Below are 15,491 nucleotides of genomic sequence, written 5' to 3'. Positions count from 1 at the left end.
TTGTGTGTGTGAAGCTCCACGCCTGAATAGAGGTGCACTTTCATGCTAATCTGAGCCTTACATTTTACAGTGCACATATGCAACAGGATTCAGGAATAATTTACATGATGACACAGCACAACAAAAGATCTGAAAATGTTTTAATTATACACCCACGTGCCAAAACAATAGAGCTTTCCACCCTAATGCACCCATATCTCTCAACATGTTACCTGAAAATGCAGTCGTTTCAAACTATTATCTAATCTAAACTACTATCTAATCTTCTTTCATACAATCTATAGTACTGTCGCTCTGTCATACTATCTATTAAAGTGTCTCCATAGTTCTGAATTGCTTTAAATTGTCTCCATAGTTGAGTTTCCATAATTGACTGTTCTTTCTATCTTTTTATCTATCATATATATCTGTCTTACTATCGATCTGTCATACTATCTATCTTACGGTCATGCTATTTATCAATCATATAACCTTATATCTTGTCTTTTTATTCACATTGTGTTGTTTATTTTGAAGCTGCCAGACTACAAGTCCAACTGTTAAAACTAACCACTGGGTTGTTCATCTCATATGCACACAGTATGACCAAAATCATATATATCACAATACAAGTAATTTTATTTCACGGTAATGATATATCACAATATATTTATTTTTGCTTTAAATAAGGTTTTTATTATATCAACATTTTTGATACCATAGAAATGTCATAATTCTTGAAAAAAGGGGACAGCAGGAATATTAGACTGCTGTCACTTTAAGAGCTGCCCCAATCCAATATACTGTACTGTTACGCATGTTTTCTTTCTCAGCTGTTTGCTTTCACTTAAGACCTAAATTACTGTGTTTACGAGGATACTTGCAAAGATGGGCATTTTGAGACATAAAAGTTTGTGTTTTAACTGTTCAAGGCCTATAAAGTGGCAAAAATAACTCCATTCAATACACCCGCGAAATATGAACAACGCCTCTATAACAGTGCATGCATAGAGCAAAATGAGTTCTCTTTTGCTGCTGATTGTGTTTCGACAGCTTAAAATCACTTGGTTTTAAACCGCAATGCTTAAAAACATGTGCAAGCGATACGTTTTCGTGGCCACGTAGCACAGCAATGTCACGTGAATGTGTAAACCGTGATAGAGACAAAATCTCTCCTGGTTGACAACCGGTAAATCGCCCAACCCTTAGGGCACACACAGCAACATTAACAGTGGACTATGCAGGTGTGGCCAGAGTAACGATTTCTGCTGTTGTTATGATATAACAGAAGGTGAATATCTATGTTAGAGGCACAGTTATGATTTAGTATTGGTTCAGTTGGGACAATGTCATCCATGAGCGGTTTCAGCTCTATGGCTATCCTCTCTGCATTCATTCATGTCCAACATTCACCCAGTTGGCAAGGGGCTCCTTTAACAAGATAACACACCCTCACAGGTCTGTAATGGCACAGTTGGAGGAGCATTCAGTGATGACACCAGTCCTCTCAGCTATTGTGGCTCCCTGGTAAAAGCTGATAGTGGGCAATGACATGTTTCCTGAGCAATGCAGATAAGGCATGTCACAAGAGAAGAGAATAAAGACTAGATGATTTTTCTATATCTGGCAACCACAGGCTCATATAAAACCATCATATGACAAAATATTGTATTACCAAAACATTAATATGCCTCAGGTGTCTTTTCAGCCTTGTAAGTTGCATACATGTGTCTGTAAGTGTGTGTGTGGGCAGGTCTGTTAGCCGACGGACATTGTGTGCAACACTCATAGTCTGAGCACACTGAAATGAATACATTAGCAAACACAAGAGCTGCAGCTGTCAGACAGAAAATGGAGGTTAAGTAGCAGCTCATGTTCCTTAGCAACGCTGCCATGGTGAGAGCTTTCCGTTTTCTGCTGATCTGAGTTCAGTGTCTGTGTTTTCACTTAGTCTGTCTGGAAAGGGAAAGACGATCCCAGATCGGTTTAATCTGCTAAATGTCTTTTTAAAAAATCTGTAAATTCAGTTTTGTGTCTAAACTGGATTTGAGGTGGAAGAGAGACGTTGTACGAATTATTGGAACAAGTTATGGTACGGCGTATACAATGTTAAATGTTCATTCAAACAACGTAGGTTCATTATTCAAAATAATTATATGATAATTTAATTCAAATCAACATAAAATCAAAATTGACCTTCTTAATGGTGTTTCTGGTCTTACTGCAAACGATTCACCATCACTGTGCAATCAAAAATTACCCTATTGTGTTTCTTAATAATGTTCCTGGTCTTTTTGTGAACATTCATCGCTACAAGTTACTCCAAAAAAAAGGCTTTAGGTATTGATTTAGCAAACTTATATTAAGTCCAGCTCCATTCTTTAATATATCACCCACTTTTTATGATGACATCTTTTCTTTGTCCCACCCCACATTTTCTCCCAGTAAAATCTGTTGTGAATAGCAATTCACATTGACTTCAATAACTTTCTGTTGTCATCCTAAATTTTATTATATAAGATAGACACAAGTCATAAAATGTAACAGCTCAGGACCTGCAGAGACACACACACACATTGTAAGTAATAGAAGCCAGTGACATAAACAGTCTCCCAACACACAAAAAGCAGATTCCATCCTGGGCTACCAAACACATCACAATGCTGCTATTTCCATGGTAACCACATTCTTTTTTAAGGTAACCAATGGACAAAATGATTCTTACATAAGTTCATCCCATAAAGAACAGCCTGTGGGGTCTGAATCAACACACTTGAGCATATTGAATAATCATTAGATAGAATTAGCTCATATGGATTCGGTTTCCTACCTACCCTATAGCAGATTATTGAATACTGTTGATATTATAAATATTTTTTATAATAATTTAAATCTATCAGAAATATAATATAATATAATTAATATAATAAACAGTTGTGCAGCTTAATCTTTGTAAAACATTTTTTATATCTTACCCCAGGCTGTTGAATGGTAGTGCATTACAGTTTCCACAAACCCAGTACAACAATGATAATAATAAGAACAGCCTGTGGGGTCTGAATCAACACACTTGAGCATATTGAATAATCATTAGATAGAATTAGCTCATATGGATTCGGTTTCCTACCTACCCTATAGCAGATTATTGAATACTGTTGATATTATAAATATTTTTTATAATAATTTAAATCTATCAGAAATATAATATAATATAATTAATATAATAAACAGTTGTGCAGCTTAATCTTTGTAAAACATTTTTTATATCTTACTTACCCCAGGCTGTTGAATGGTAGTGCATTACAGTTTCCACAAACCCAGTACAACAATGATAATAATAAGAAATGTTTCTTGAGCAGCAAATGAGCATATTAGAATGATTTCTGAAGAATCATGTGACACTGAAGACTGGAGTAATGATGCTGAAAATATATCTTTGCCATCACAGGAATACATTTCATTTTAAATACGTTTGTAAAATATTTCACAATTATAATGTTTTTACAGTATTTTTGACCAAATAAATGCAGCTTTGGTGAGCATAAGAGACTTCTTTCAAAAACATTAAAAAATCCTAACTATTCCAAATGTGAAGCCAGTCATTGGGTCTTCGAATAGCTTTTGGATCATTTCTAAATTGGGAAAGAGGTTTAGTAAAGCACGCTTGTGTATTTTTTATTGAAGAGGACCTTCACCAGGGTATATACAGGAATCGTGGAGTTAAATTTAATACCTTTTAAGACCTTTTTTAAGACTCTTTCCATACATTTTAAGACCTCATCGCCACTCCAAGTTTTAACCGGTTACATCTGCGACACTTTAACTTACATTTACTATATACTGTTTGTAAGATAGCACAACTAAACAGTCTTACTTTGGGATAACTCCTTATCAATGCAACATAATTCAGAAGGGGGAACGAAGCACAAGAGAATTAATTGAGTGACTATGCAACCCAAGAAACAAGAATTAGACCAATAAACAAAACTTATTGAGGAGGGAAAATAAAGCTCTCCGAGCTAACGGGGCAATGAGTTCACGCTAGGGATGCAGCGATTAACCAGTTTCGCGATTAACCGCGCTTTAAAACATCACGGTTAATTAATCGTAAAGGGTCCGCTAAACCGAGTGTTTCTGTTACACGGAACGGAACTGTTGCAGCTGTTGCAGCAAAACGAAAACAAAGTTACACTAGCGGTGCACCAGCTTAAAATGACGTGCTTATCAGAGCCACGGAGGCTACTACATACTGTGACAGAGGGACCAAACAGCAAAGCTTTATTTCCACCAGAGAAATGCCTGTCGATAGTGTGGCACCATTTTGGGTACACCAAGAATGACCAGTGTGTCATTTAAATATTGCTGTAAAAAACTGCTGCTAAAGAGCGAATACATAAGGGATAGGCTAATGCACGGCTAGCTGAACATTGAACGATTTTAATGCATGACATGAAGGCAAGAACCACCTGACGCGAAGCTACAGCTCGTTAGCTCAGCATTCTGCCCGCTTCAGATCAGAAAGAGATGAAATAGTGCGGTAATATCACATTTATTCGAATTAATCAATTATAACATTTAGCTACTTGAATTAATTATTCGAAACACAAAACCCCACTATTGGGACAAATATACATAATGATGATACAAAATGTAATACCTTGGAAAATGGCATTTAAGACTTTTTTAATGCTTATTAAGGGCCTTAATTTTATCTAAATTGATTGATCAACTTTTAATACTTTTTAAGACCCCGCGGACACCCTGTTCACATGCTAAGGTCAGGTTTAACTTCGCTGCATGGAATATTGTTGTCAGGTAGCTGCTATCTTTATCCTCATTACATCCTCATTACCATGCAGACGTGTTCAGGGCAGGTTCAGATGTCTGACTGTAGGTCAGAGAATGTCATGTAATGTGTAAACACCTCACATCACACACACTCAATGTTAAAATAAAACTGCTTGGCCAGCAGCACTCCTGGACTGTTTTTACAACAGAACAACCCGAGGCTGACTCTCTGCAGTTCCGTTTGCTGAATATACATAAAGTTTGATCCAATGTAACTTGCAAAGGAGCACTTGAGAGTATTTTATTACATACATCTCAAGGAGGCATAGTCTACAGCCACATATATTCAACAAGTAGACAGTACAACTTTCGTTCTGTTTCATCTGTTCAACAGCAAAATACTCTTTAAAGGTGATGTGTGTTATTTTTTAGTGTGAAAATACACTGTCCTGTTGTAACGCATTAGTAGTGTCAAGCCACGTGAAGCCAAATGCAAATAATATCATTATTTGCACAATCATTCACAACAGGGAAACAGGAGTTTGTCATATCTCATCAAGTTTTGAGAACATTTTAGAATGATTTTAAATTCATACAATATATTGCAGTGGATATGTATTAAATATGTTCAATACATTAAAACTGTAAAAAGTGTAAATAATTGTCATAATAGATGTATTTTATGTTTAATTATGTTAAGCTTTCTAATCTGTTATTTAGGAATTAGCTTTTAATTTGCTCTGTTGGTAATCACATTACTGTTCTACTGTAAGTACATGTCCCCTGATACTCAATATAACTTTATAAGTAAAGTTGTTTTTAGGTACACCAGAATGTAAATAATCTACTTGAGAATTTGTTTTTCCTGAATCATTAAACAGTTAGATTTCATTAACTCATGTAAAAGATTATCCGAAAACCATTGCTGTATGTCAAATACAGAAAATGTAGTTACAAAAGAGACTTTTTGCTTAAATGTTTAAATAAAAGTAATTATACAAAATGGGAACATAAGCAGCATCTTAGAAAGAGATGTACTTGCTTCTAATCCATCTGAGGTGAGAGGCACGTCATGTGACCATAACACGTGAGCGTAGTATAGCAAGCTTGGCTAGAGATTTATATGCTAATATGTTTAGTTATTCTGGTTAAAAACAACCAGAATAACATAGCAAACACCCTCTAGCCTCTGCTTTATACAAAACCCTCGCTCAAGTGTCGTCACACACTTCAACTCAGAAAACACACACTGTCACACTTAATATAAACACCAACACTAGAAGAATACACTAATGTCTATTCATTTATTTTACATTCAAACAGCTCAGAACATTATTAAACATTATTTTAACTTTTTTGTTTATGTTTTTGAAAGAAGTCTTTTATGTTCATTAGAAAGAGATGTACTTGCTTCTAATCCATCTGAGGTGAGAGGCACGTCATGTGACCATAACACGTGAGCGTAGTATAGCAAGCTTGGCTAGAGATTTATATGCTAATATGTTTAGTTATTCTGGTTAAAAACAACCAGAATAACATAGCAAACACCCTCTAGCCTCTGCTTTATACAAAACCCTCGCTCAAGTATCGTCACACACTTCAACTCAGAAAACACACACTGTCACACTTAATATAAACACCAACACTAGAAGAATACACTAATGTCTATTCATTTATTTTACATTTAAACAGCTCAGAACATTATTAAACATTATTTTAACTTTTTTGTTTATGTTTTTGAAAGAAGTCTTATGTTCGCCAAAGCTGCATTTATTTGATCAAAAATACAACAAGAACAGTAATATTGTGCAATATTATTGTAATTTAAACTGATTTCTAATTGAATATATTGTAAAAAGTTATTAATTTAAGCAGTTATTACAGTGTCACGTGATCCTTCAGAAATCATTCTAATGTTCTGATTTGGTTCTCCGTTATTATTGGTGCTCAATTATTAATAATGGTTCTTATAATTTTCAGTGTTGAAAGCAGCTTTTGCTTCCTAATATTTTTGTGAAAGCTTTTTTTTTTTTTTTAATTGGGAATCGTTTGATACATTATACTGTAAATGCCTTTACTGTCACTTTTGAATCATTTAATTGCATCCTTGTTTAATAAATGTATTAATTTATTACTTACCCTAAACATGCTAGTGTATCATAGTTTCCACAAAAAATATTAAGCAGCAACTGTTTTCAACATTGATAAAAAATAAGAAATGTTTCTTGAGCACCATTTTAGCCTATCAGAATTATTTCTGAAGTATCATGTGACACTGAAGACCGTAATAATGACTGCTGAAATGTATAACAAAATAGATTTTTCAGATTTTTTTCATGATTACTCACAATTAATGACAGTTTTGGTTACATAAAATGTTTTTCTGTTCCTGGGTGTGCATGTCCATGTTTGCAATTGTGTTCTGAAGCTAATTAGCAACTATCTGGTCGGGTGGCAATACAGTATGGTGAACGAGTGCAGAACATATTAAGCGCTGCTGTGGTCTTCCGTCATGGCTGGCTTGCTCCTACAGTACAGTAGGTGATCTGATCCGTACATAAACACCAGTGTGTGGTGGTGTCATTTCATTTCTGCGCTGGATTAAATGACTCATCAGTGATGTTGTGCTTCACAGAGGTGCAGCGGATGGTTACTTAGCAGCATCAGCACCTGACCTGCAGACATATGTTTCTGTCACGACATAGAAACTGAGCGATGTTACCACAGCAGGGATTGTAGATAAGAGCACTTCCTCTGTTTGCCTTTTAATAATCTGTCACCGCACTGCATTGACTCCTTGTCTGCATGTCAACCAATCACTGATAATCAATCCCAACATGCCCCATTAAAAATTCCACTCCAAACAAACTCCAGTGCTAACAGTTTCCTCATGTTGTTTGTGCATGGCTGTCTTATTGTGAATTCAACAGAATAACACCATTGTAATTGATTCAGTATTTTCAATACTTTCCGTGCCGTTATAAACAAATTAGCAGCAAATAACTGATTCAACTCTGATGTTTAGAGGAGAATTGATTAAGAATTAGGTATGCTCAATATATTGGTACCATATTGGTTATTAGCCAAAATTAGTTTTAATGTATCGCCATTAGTCAATATTGTATATATACTGTATATCGGCTATGTTGGATATTTAATTACGCATGCTCATTTCTTACCTTTCATACCTTTGTTGTCATCTAATGCTCAGTTATTCTTTACAGATATTTAATAACACTGTTGAATGTAATATTTAGCAAATCTCAAAATGAACATCCATTTTTCCTATTGTACTCTAAAATGTGATGTTCACTTTAAGAATTTAAAATAACAGATTTTCTATTTAGCTAGTTAGTTTTAGAGATTTATTTTTAATTTGTTTAGACAAAATATTATACAATATCTGCCATTTATCGTTTATCAGTACCAGCTAGGATTTTTATATCGGTGCATCCCTACTAAAAATCAATTGCACTGTCTGATAGTGCCATTTATTGCACAAAATCTATTATATAAACATATGCAAATCAGATAACGGTGCAAAAAAGAACAGACCAGAGAATTTGTTTAAACAGATGGAAGCAAACTGACAGTTTGCATATTACTTTCAATTTCTAGTTTAAGGCGGAGAGCTGATACTCTTTTTGGTCTAGTGACAGTTAGAAATATCTGGAACTGTTATAATGTTTTATTTTTAACAGCCTTTATGAAAAAATGCCACACATTATTCATCTCTTTCCTGCCTCAGAGGACAGGATGTGTTCCAGAGGTGCATGAGAAACACCCAATAGTCTTAAACACACACACACATACGTTTGTTTTTGTGAATTGTGGGGACATTCCATAGGCGTAATGGTTTTTATACTGTACAAAATGTATGTGCTGTTGCCCTACACCTAAAACTACCCCTTACAGGAAACTTTGCATTTTTACTTTCTCAAAAAAACTCACTCTGTATGATTTATAAGCGTTTTGAAAAATGGGGACATGGGGTAATGTCCTCATAAGTCACCTTCTCCTTGTAATACCTCATACTCATGTCATTATACAAATTTGTGTCACAAAAACGCGTGAGCGTTTGTCTATCCAGTGTGTCTATCCAGCTCAAACACTACAAACCAGACTATCTTGCTCTCAGTTCTGGACAGTTTCTGTTTTTATGCAAAGATCAGATAAACCACTGTAATTTACTGTATTTAAGGTAAAAGATGTGTGCGTATCTGGATAAGCAATTTATATCCACTGTCAGCCTGCTGCAAGAACTAAAAAAAAAACCCTCAGAAATGGGAACTGGAAGGTGAAACCGGAATATTAGGAGCTACAGACATCTTTAAATTATTTGTGCTCCTGGTAAGTGTTTTTTAAATTTTTTTTTAAAGAAAGACAAACTTAAAAAAATGTCAGAGCAGCGGCCAGTAAAACGACATTCGAGTCTGGCTTGCGTCATTTCCCAATCCTGTTTCCACCTCTTCTTCCCATCATTTCCTTTGTCTTCTTAATAGTCTCCAAATATGAAATTAAAAATAGTTCAGCTTAAGTTTCAAGGCCTCGAACAAATGCGTATGCTTTTAATTTGTAAAAAACACTTTTTTTTGCTTCTAATCAAATGTTGTAATGTTTTCGTTTCAGAGCTGATTGATCTCGAACAAATGCGTATGCTTTTAATTTGTAAAAAACACTTTTTTTTTGCTTCTAATCAAATGTTGTAATGTTTTCGTTTCAGAGCTGATTGAGTTGTTTTGAATGTAAGCTATTGCACTCACATTGCTTGAGTTTTTCAATGGGATTTATTTAGCCTATCCATTCATTTTAATTCAGAAATTTCCTCAGGGTTTCCTCATGGTATGAAAATATGTTTCCGACAAGTGCGCTTTTTACTATCACCAGGTGCTACTACACATTCTGGACTGTTATAGCTCTAGTCCCGGTTTACCTAATTGGATGTGATATAGTGCTTTAATTACAATTAATGATCAAGTGGGTCAGATCCATCAAGGGTTCAGATTAACTCCAGGCCAATCAGCTGCACTCAGAGCCAGAGTAAGACAGAGAGATTTACATAAACCAACTGCTCATGTTTGTTTCAGTTACAGTCACCCTTCCAACATGGAAGATTATTCACCCATTCACCCTGCAGGCCAACGGCCAAAACATCCCATACCAGATCAACTCCTGACATTTAAAGCATATTGAATCTATACACCACATATTCATTTTTGCTATGATTTGGTATAGTAGCCACTGCTTAATTGGATAAATATACTAATCCATATTGGAAGTCTTAACAGCTAATAGTAGTTAGTAGTGAAATTCAAGAAGATACTAGTGGATTAGTCACTAGTGGATTAGGCTACTTAAAAAACACTGACATATAAATAGCCTAGTAGTTGCAAGTTTAACAAGAAATAGGCCTACATGTTAAAACGACTTGCCAAAACCAATATTGTAGCAGCACAACTGCCTGAACATGAATATCAGGACATATCAGTATAAAAGATCGACTCTGTGTAACCAACAACCGTGTATTTTTATGTAGAACTAATCAATTGATTTATTGATTTATTTGGTTCTCTTTTAAACCAGCTGCCTCGCGGGTTTGTTAATAATACAATCAACCGTTGTGGAAAACCCGCAGTAAATCCTTCTTATTTCCGACAACAGAGGGAATCCCCACATATCCCCTTCCATTTCTCACGCTTTCACGCAGCTGTGGGGGAAACGCGTCTGATGTGAAAGCGCATTCACTGGCCTGAGACGCGCTCGTATATTCGCTCCTTGGAGCGCAGAATCTCCAGAAAGCTAGACAAATGCCGTCTACATTAAGTCTATGACTTGTGCTCGATTGTGTTTTGTGTTCCAAGTATTCCAATGCCTATGTGGTATTTAGAGGCAGACGTTTTCTCACTAAAATCTCTTATATCTATCCGTTCTTCTATCTATCTATATCGGAGCGCTCATCAGCAGGCAAACATAATGAACATCATTCAGCGGTTGCATGGAGATCCTTAACGCAGTTCCTCACCGTACAGGGCGTTTCGGGTTATCTGGCCTCCCATGACTCAACGCCGGGTCACTGTTTTGCGCTGGCCGCCTTTATTTCTCAAAGGTAGAAAGTGCGATAATTCCACACCGACATCATGCTGGAGGAAAAGATCTCTCGGCCGAAACGAGATGTAAACAGTCGGACACTCCTCCTGTCTCGGTGCTCATTGACTGAGCGCGCGGACACCAGCGCCACACTGACTCATTTACATAGAAGGCGGAGTCTGAGAGCGCTTCACTGGGAGTCACGCCCCTCAACTACAGCCAGTGTTAATTTATTAATCATTTTGTCTTACCACATAGGTGCAAGGTTTAACAAGTGCGCAAAAAGCAAGACTTAATACATTTTAATAATACTTAGTCATTATATAATATAAACACGTAATAATACATTAATTATTATATAAAAAAAAATCCCTTTATGTCATACTTCAGTTTAAAGGGAGAAGAGGCTGTCTAATCTGCAAATGTTGAGTTTATGAGTAGAGCGCTTCACTGGGAGTCACGCCCCTCAACTACAGCCAGTGTTAATTTATTAATCATTTTGTCTTACCACATAGCTGCAAGGTTTAACAAGTGCGCAAAAAGCAAGACTTAATACATTTTAATAATACTTAGTCATTATATAATATAAACACGTAATAATACATTAATTATTATATTTAAAAAAATCCCTTTATGTCATACTTCAGTTTAAAGGGAGAAGAGGCTGTCTAATCTGCAAATGTTGAGTTTATGAGTTATATATATATATACCATTTGCAGATTAGACAGCCTCTATTAGACAGCCTGTATTATTACGTGTTTATATTATATAATGAACTTTGAAAACTGTTGTATATATAGGCTTGCTTATAACTCTTGCTTTGCTAAATGAAATTTGGTATAGTTTAATAAAGGAATATTACCAGTATATGGCATGTGTGTTCTCGGGTATTAAAGGGGTCATATGATGTTGCTAAAAAGAACAGTATTTGGTGTAATGAAATGTGTTTATGCGGTTTAAGGTAAAAAAAACCACATTATTTTCCACATACTGTACATTATTGTTTCTCCTCTATGCCCCGCCTTTCTGAAACGCGGTCGATTTTTACAAAGCTCATCGGTCTGAAAAGCGAGGTGTGCTGTGATTGGCCAGCTATCCAGTGCGTTGTGATTGGCCGAAAACCTCAAGCGTGTGACGGAAATGTTACACCCCTTACCATACTGTGATGCCCTGTCCGGCCGGAGCATAACATAAAACCATGTCTGCATTTGTGTTCAGAGAAAAGACAAACAACAAGCGCTACTCTACAATGCACAAAAACTTGCGTTTGAATCGTCAGTGGCAAATTCTTTAAATATAAAAAATTTACTTACAATCTGTGAGTCAGAACAGCCAGCATTGTGGTCTATCTACCAGGATCAGGAAACAGTCCTCCATAAAATGTGCTGCACACATCTGAATATTTGGGTTGAACTGTTCTGGAACAGTGTTGTAAATACAACTTAACCACTGATTTCTAGTCGTGTCCTCTTTTGGAAGGCCAAACAAAGTAGTTTCGCTTTCACAACGAAAAAGCGTCACACACTCAGCCTTGAGTGAGCGGAGGCCGGAGGCCTAGAGTGAGCCGCGGCCTAGAGTATGCGGAGGCAGACTTGAGTGAACAGAGGCGGGCGGGCTTGAGAATGGCGCGGCCGGCGGGCTTGCAGCAACCGCATGTGACAACCCCGGGCTGGACTCCGCTTCGTCTACGGTGAAAGCCGATCCGGCGATCGACAGCGCGAAGTTGATGTATTTCCTCAGCGACGAGCACGGATCAGCTCTAGGCATGACGAAGCAGATATCGTCCTCTTTTGGAAGGCCAACCAAAGTAGTTTCGCTTTCACAACGAAACACAGCGCCTTCACGACATGGTGGCGACGGCAACAACAATACTACAGCGAGAATAAAAGTTACGCCTTCTTTTCTTGCGTGAACATTTGGGTGGCGTTATGCAAATCTTCCCACATCATGATGTAGACATGTGGGAGCATGTTAGAATGAGCCATTTTAGGTAGGCGTGGTTAACTTTTATAAAGGATATCTCTTTGGATTTGAGACTTTAGTCTTTGCAGATCTTCTTTATGCACCAAGAGCTTGTAACACTCCAAAGAGAAAGGAAAAATTTAAATTGCATCATCTGACCCCTTTAACAAAACCATAGTGAACAAAAATGCTCATTTGGGTGTCAGGAGGATGTGGTATATGCGTACTTCTCTGATGCGGTTGACCTACAGCAATATTTCAAGAGGAAGTACAGCTTTCAGTTTGAAGAAAAGAGGAAGTGCCAAAAGAGGAAAACATTTTTAAGCAAACACAAAACAATGGCAAAAACATGGGTAGATGATGTTTATGGTCATTTTCTGTTATGTCTTTAAGATACAGTAAAACTCTAAAAAGTATACATGGCCAACCTATCAGAAGAATGGCTAAATTAGTCTGTTACCCCAAAACTCTTTTCTGGGAACTTTCTGGGAATATTTTTCTTTCTTTTCTGTGACCCTTGTTAAGAATTATGACCTCTTAATGTAATCTCGGGTCAATACTTACTGTGACCTCCCTGATCTGGGACCAGGTTCTCATAACCCAGATTTTAACCTAATCCACTTCAAGAAATGCTTCTTCAGCCAGTACCATTGCTGACACAGTTCAAAGGGTGGCTAATGCATCACACTTTAGAATTGACATGGCAGAATTTCATTTGTTACCTAAAGATATAAATACAGTATAAGTCAGTTAATAAACAAAGAGCTGGAGAGTTTTGCTGTTACAAGTTAATAAATAAATGTGATTAAAAAAGGGCAGGGAGGACAAAAACTCAATTAAACTCATTCTCACTATTGCCTCTCTGATTACGTGGAAAACATTATCCACTAAAATCATGTTAGCAATAATATTTACTTTTTTGCCTTCCCCTTTTTAACAATTGGAATTTTGAAGGGAACCATAACAAACCACAGGCCTTCGCTGCAGTACACCACCACTTTGATCAAAATGAAATCATCGCTTGCTCCACAACGATGGGCTGATTGGTGCTCTCTCACTCACACATGGTGCACACATTTTTGGGAGCCCATGCCCGAAACTCACAAGCGCTTGTGCTACTTTTGTGTTCAGGAACAGGGGATTGTCATACGACTTTCATCAGCACCGCTATGAACGATGAATTGATATCTTTTTACAATACACGACAAAATTAAATTAATGATGACAGTGCATGTTTGCCATTTAGTGGTTTTTTGGGTTGTTTTTATTGAGAGGTAATAAAAGGTCATGCAGGTGATTTTTTTTCATGAGATATATATATAAATAATTTACTGCCATTGTTTAAATAATACATGTAATATATAAAAAAATTTATAGTAATCTGATTATGAGCACTTTAACGTAGACATGTGGGGGCGTGTTAGAACAAACCATTTTAGGTAGGCATGGTTGACTCTTAACTTTTATAAAGAATATCTCTTTGGATTTGAGAATTTAGTCTTTGCAATTTTACAGATATTCTTTATGCACCAAGAGCTTGTAACACTTCAAAGAGTAAGGAAAAATGTCAATCGTATCATATGACCCCTTTAATGAAGGCATGCTCGGGATCACAGGACGGGAGACACCAGGCAAACCAAAATGACACTTAACAGTAGACAGAGAACTAGGAACTGAGAACACTTTAAATACACAGACACCAATGGGACACACATGGGAGCAAATTAACTAATTAATCAAAACACAGCTGGAGACGAATACACACAATGAGGACAGGAACAGGAAGGACCAAATAAGGGCAAGGAAGGCACATGAGGAGCAAAACACACACAAAACACGTACCAGAGTCTGACATAACTCCCCCTCCCGGAAGGCGCGTCCCGCGCCGTACAATATCCAATGGGGAGGGGGGGATATTGTACGGCGCGGGACTACACATGTCACTTTTCGACGTAACCAAAGCTCTCTCTCACCCTCCTGGCTATCTGCTATGGTTTCCTCTTTGCTTCCTTCCCCTGAACAGTTATCATCTCTTGATGTTAACCGTGCTACTGATATTTTCTGCTCCACTCTTACGTCTTGTTTAGACACTGTCTGCCCCTTGTCTTCCAGGCCAACTCATACCACCTCTTCTGCCCCTTGGCTGTCTGATGTTCTCCGTGAGTATCGTTCTAAGCTCTTTTTCTCCCTCCTTTATCCTCCTCCTCCCCCTCCTTCATCAACTCTAACAGCTAACGACTTTGCCACATTCTTCATTAATAAAATTACAAACCTCAGTGCACAATTTGCCACACCACAAACTGTCAAACACATCTTACCAGCAAACATACACTTGTTTTCATCCTTCTCTCCACTCTCTGAGGCTGAAGTCTCTAAACTCATCCTTTCCAATCATCCTACTACTTGTCCGCTTGATCCTATTCCATCTCATCTCCTTCAAGCCATTTCTCTTGCTGTTGCACCTGCACTCACTCACATCATTAACACATCCCTTCACACTGGTGTTTTTCCCTCAGCATTTAAACAGGCTAGTATAACCCCAATTCTTAAGAAACCCACTCTTAACCCAACTCTTTTAGAGAACTACAGACCAGTTTCCCTTCTACCTTTTATTGCAAAACACTTGAACAAGTTGTGTTCAACCAAGTCTCAGCCTTTCTCACACAGAACAACC

At 37.1% G+C, this 15,491-nt stretch overlaps 1 protein-coding gene across 3 annotated transcripts in view; it reads right to left on the bottom strand.

Annotated features, from left to right (window-relative positions):
• Positions 1–15,491, bottom strand: part of LOC107566532 (E3 ubiquitin-protein ligase NEURL1) — a 76,178-nt gene that overhangs the window by 30,153 nt on the left and 30,534 nt on the right. The window contains exon 1 of one of the 3 annotated variants that reach the window (XM_016251996.1): positions 10,790–10,994. The exons of the other annotated variants lie outside the window; for them this stretch is intronic. Coding sequence (XP_016107482.1) covers positions 10,790–10,823 — 34 coding nt within the window. The 5' untranslated portion in view covers positions 10,824–10,994. Of the gene's footprint in view, positions 1–10,789; positions 10,995–15,491 lie in introns of those variants that run through there. 3 annotated transcript variants of the gene reach the window in all.

This window comes from Sinocyclocheilus grahami, unplaced genomic scaffold, assembly GCF_001515645.1.
Source record: "Sinocyclocheilus grahami isolate Dianchi unplaced genomic scaffold, SAMN03320097.WGS_v1.1 scaffold1081.1, whole genome shotgun sequence".
Taxonomy (NCBI): domain Eukaryota; kingdom Metazoa; phylum Chordata; class Actinopteri; order Cypriniformes; family Cyprinidae; genus Sinocyclocheilus; species Sinocyclocheilus grahami.
This window is presented reverse-complemented; position numbering and strand designations above follow the sequence as displayed.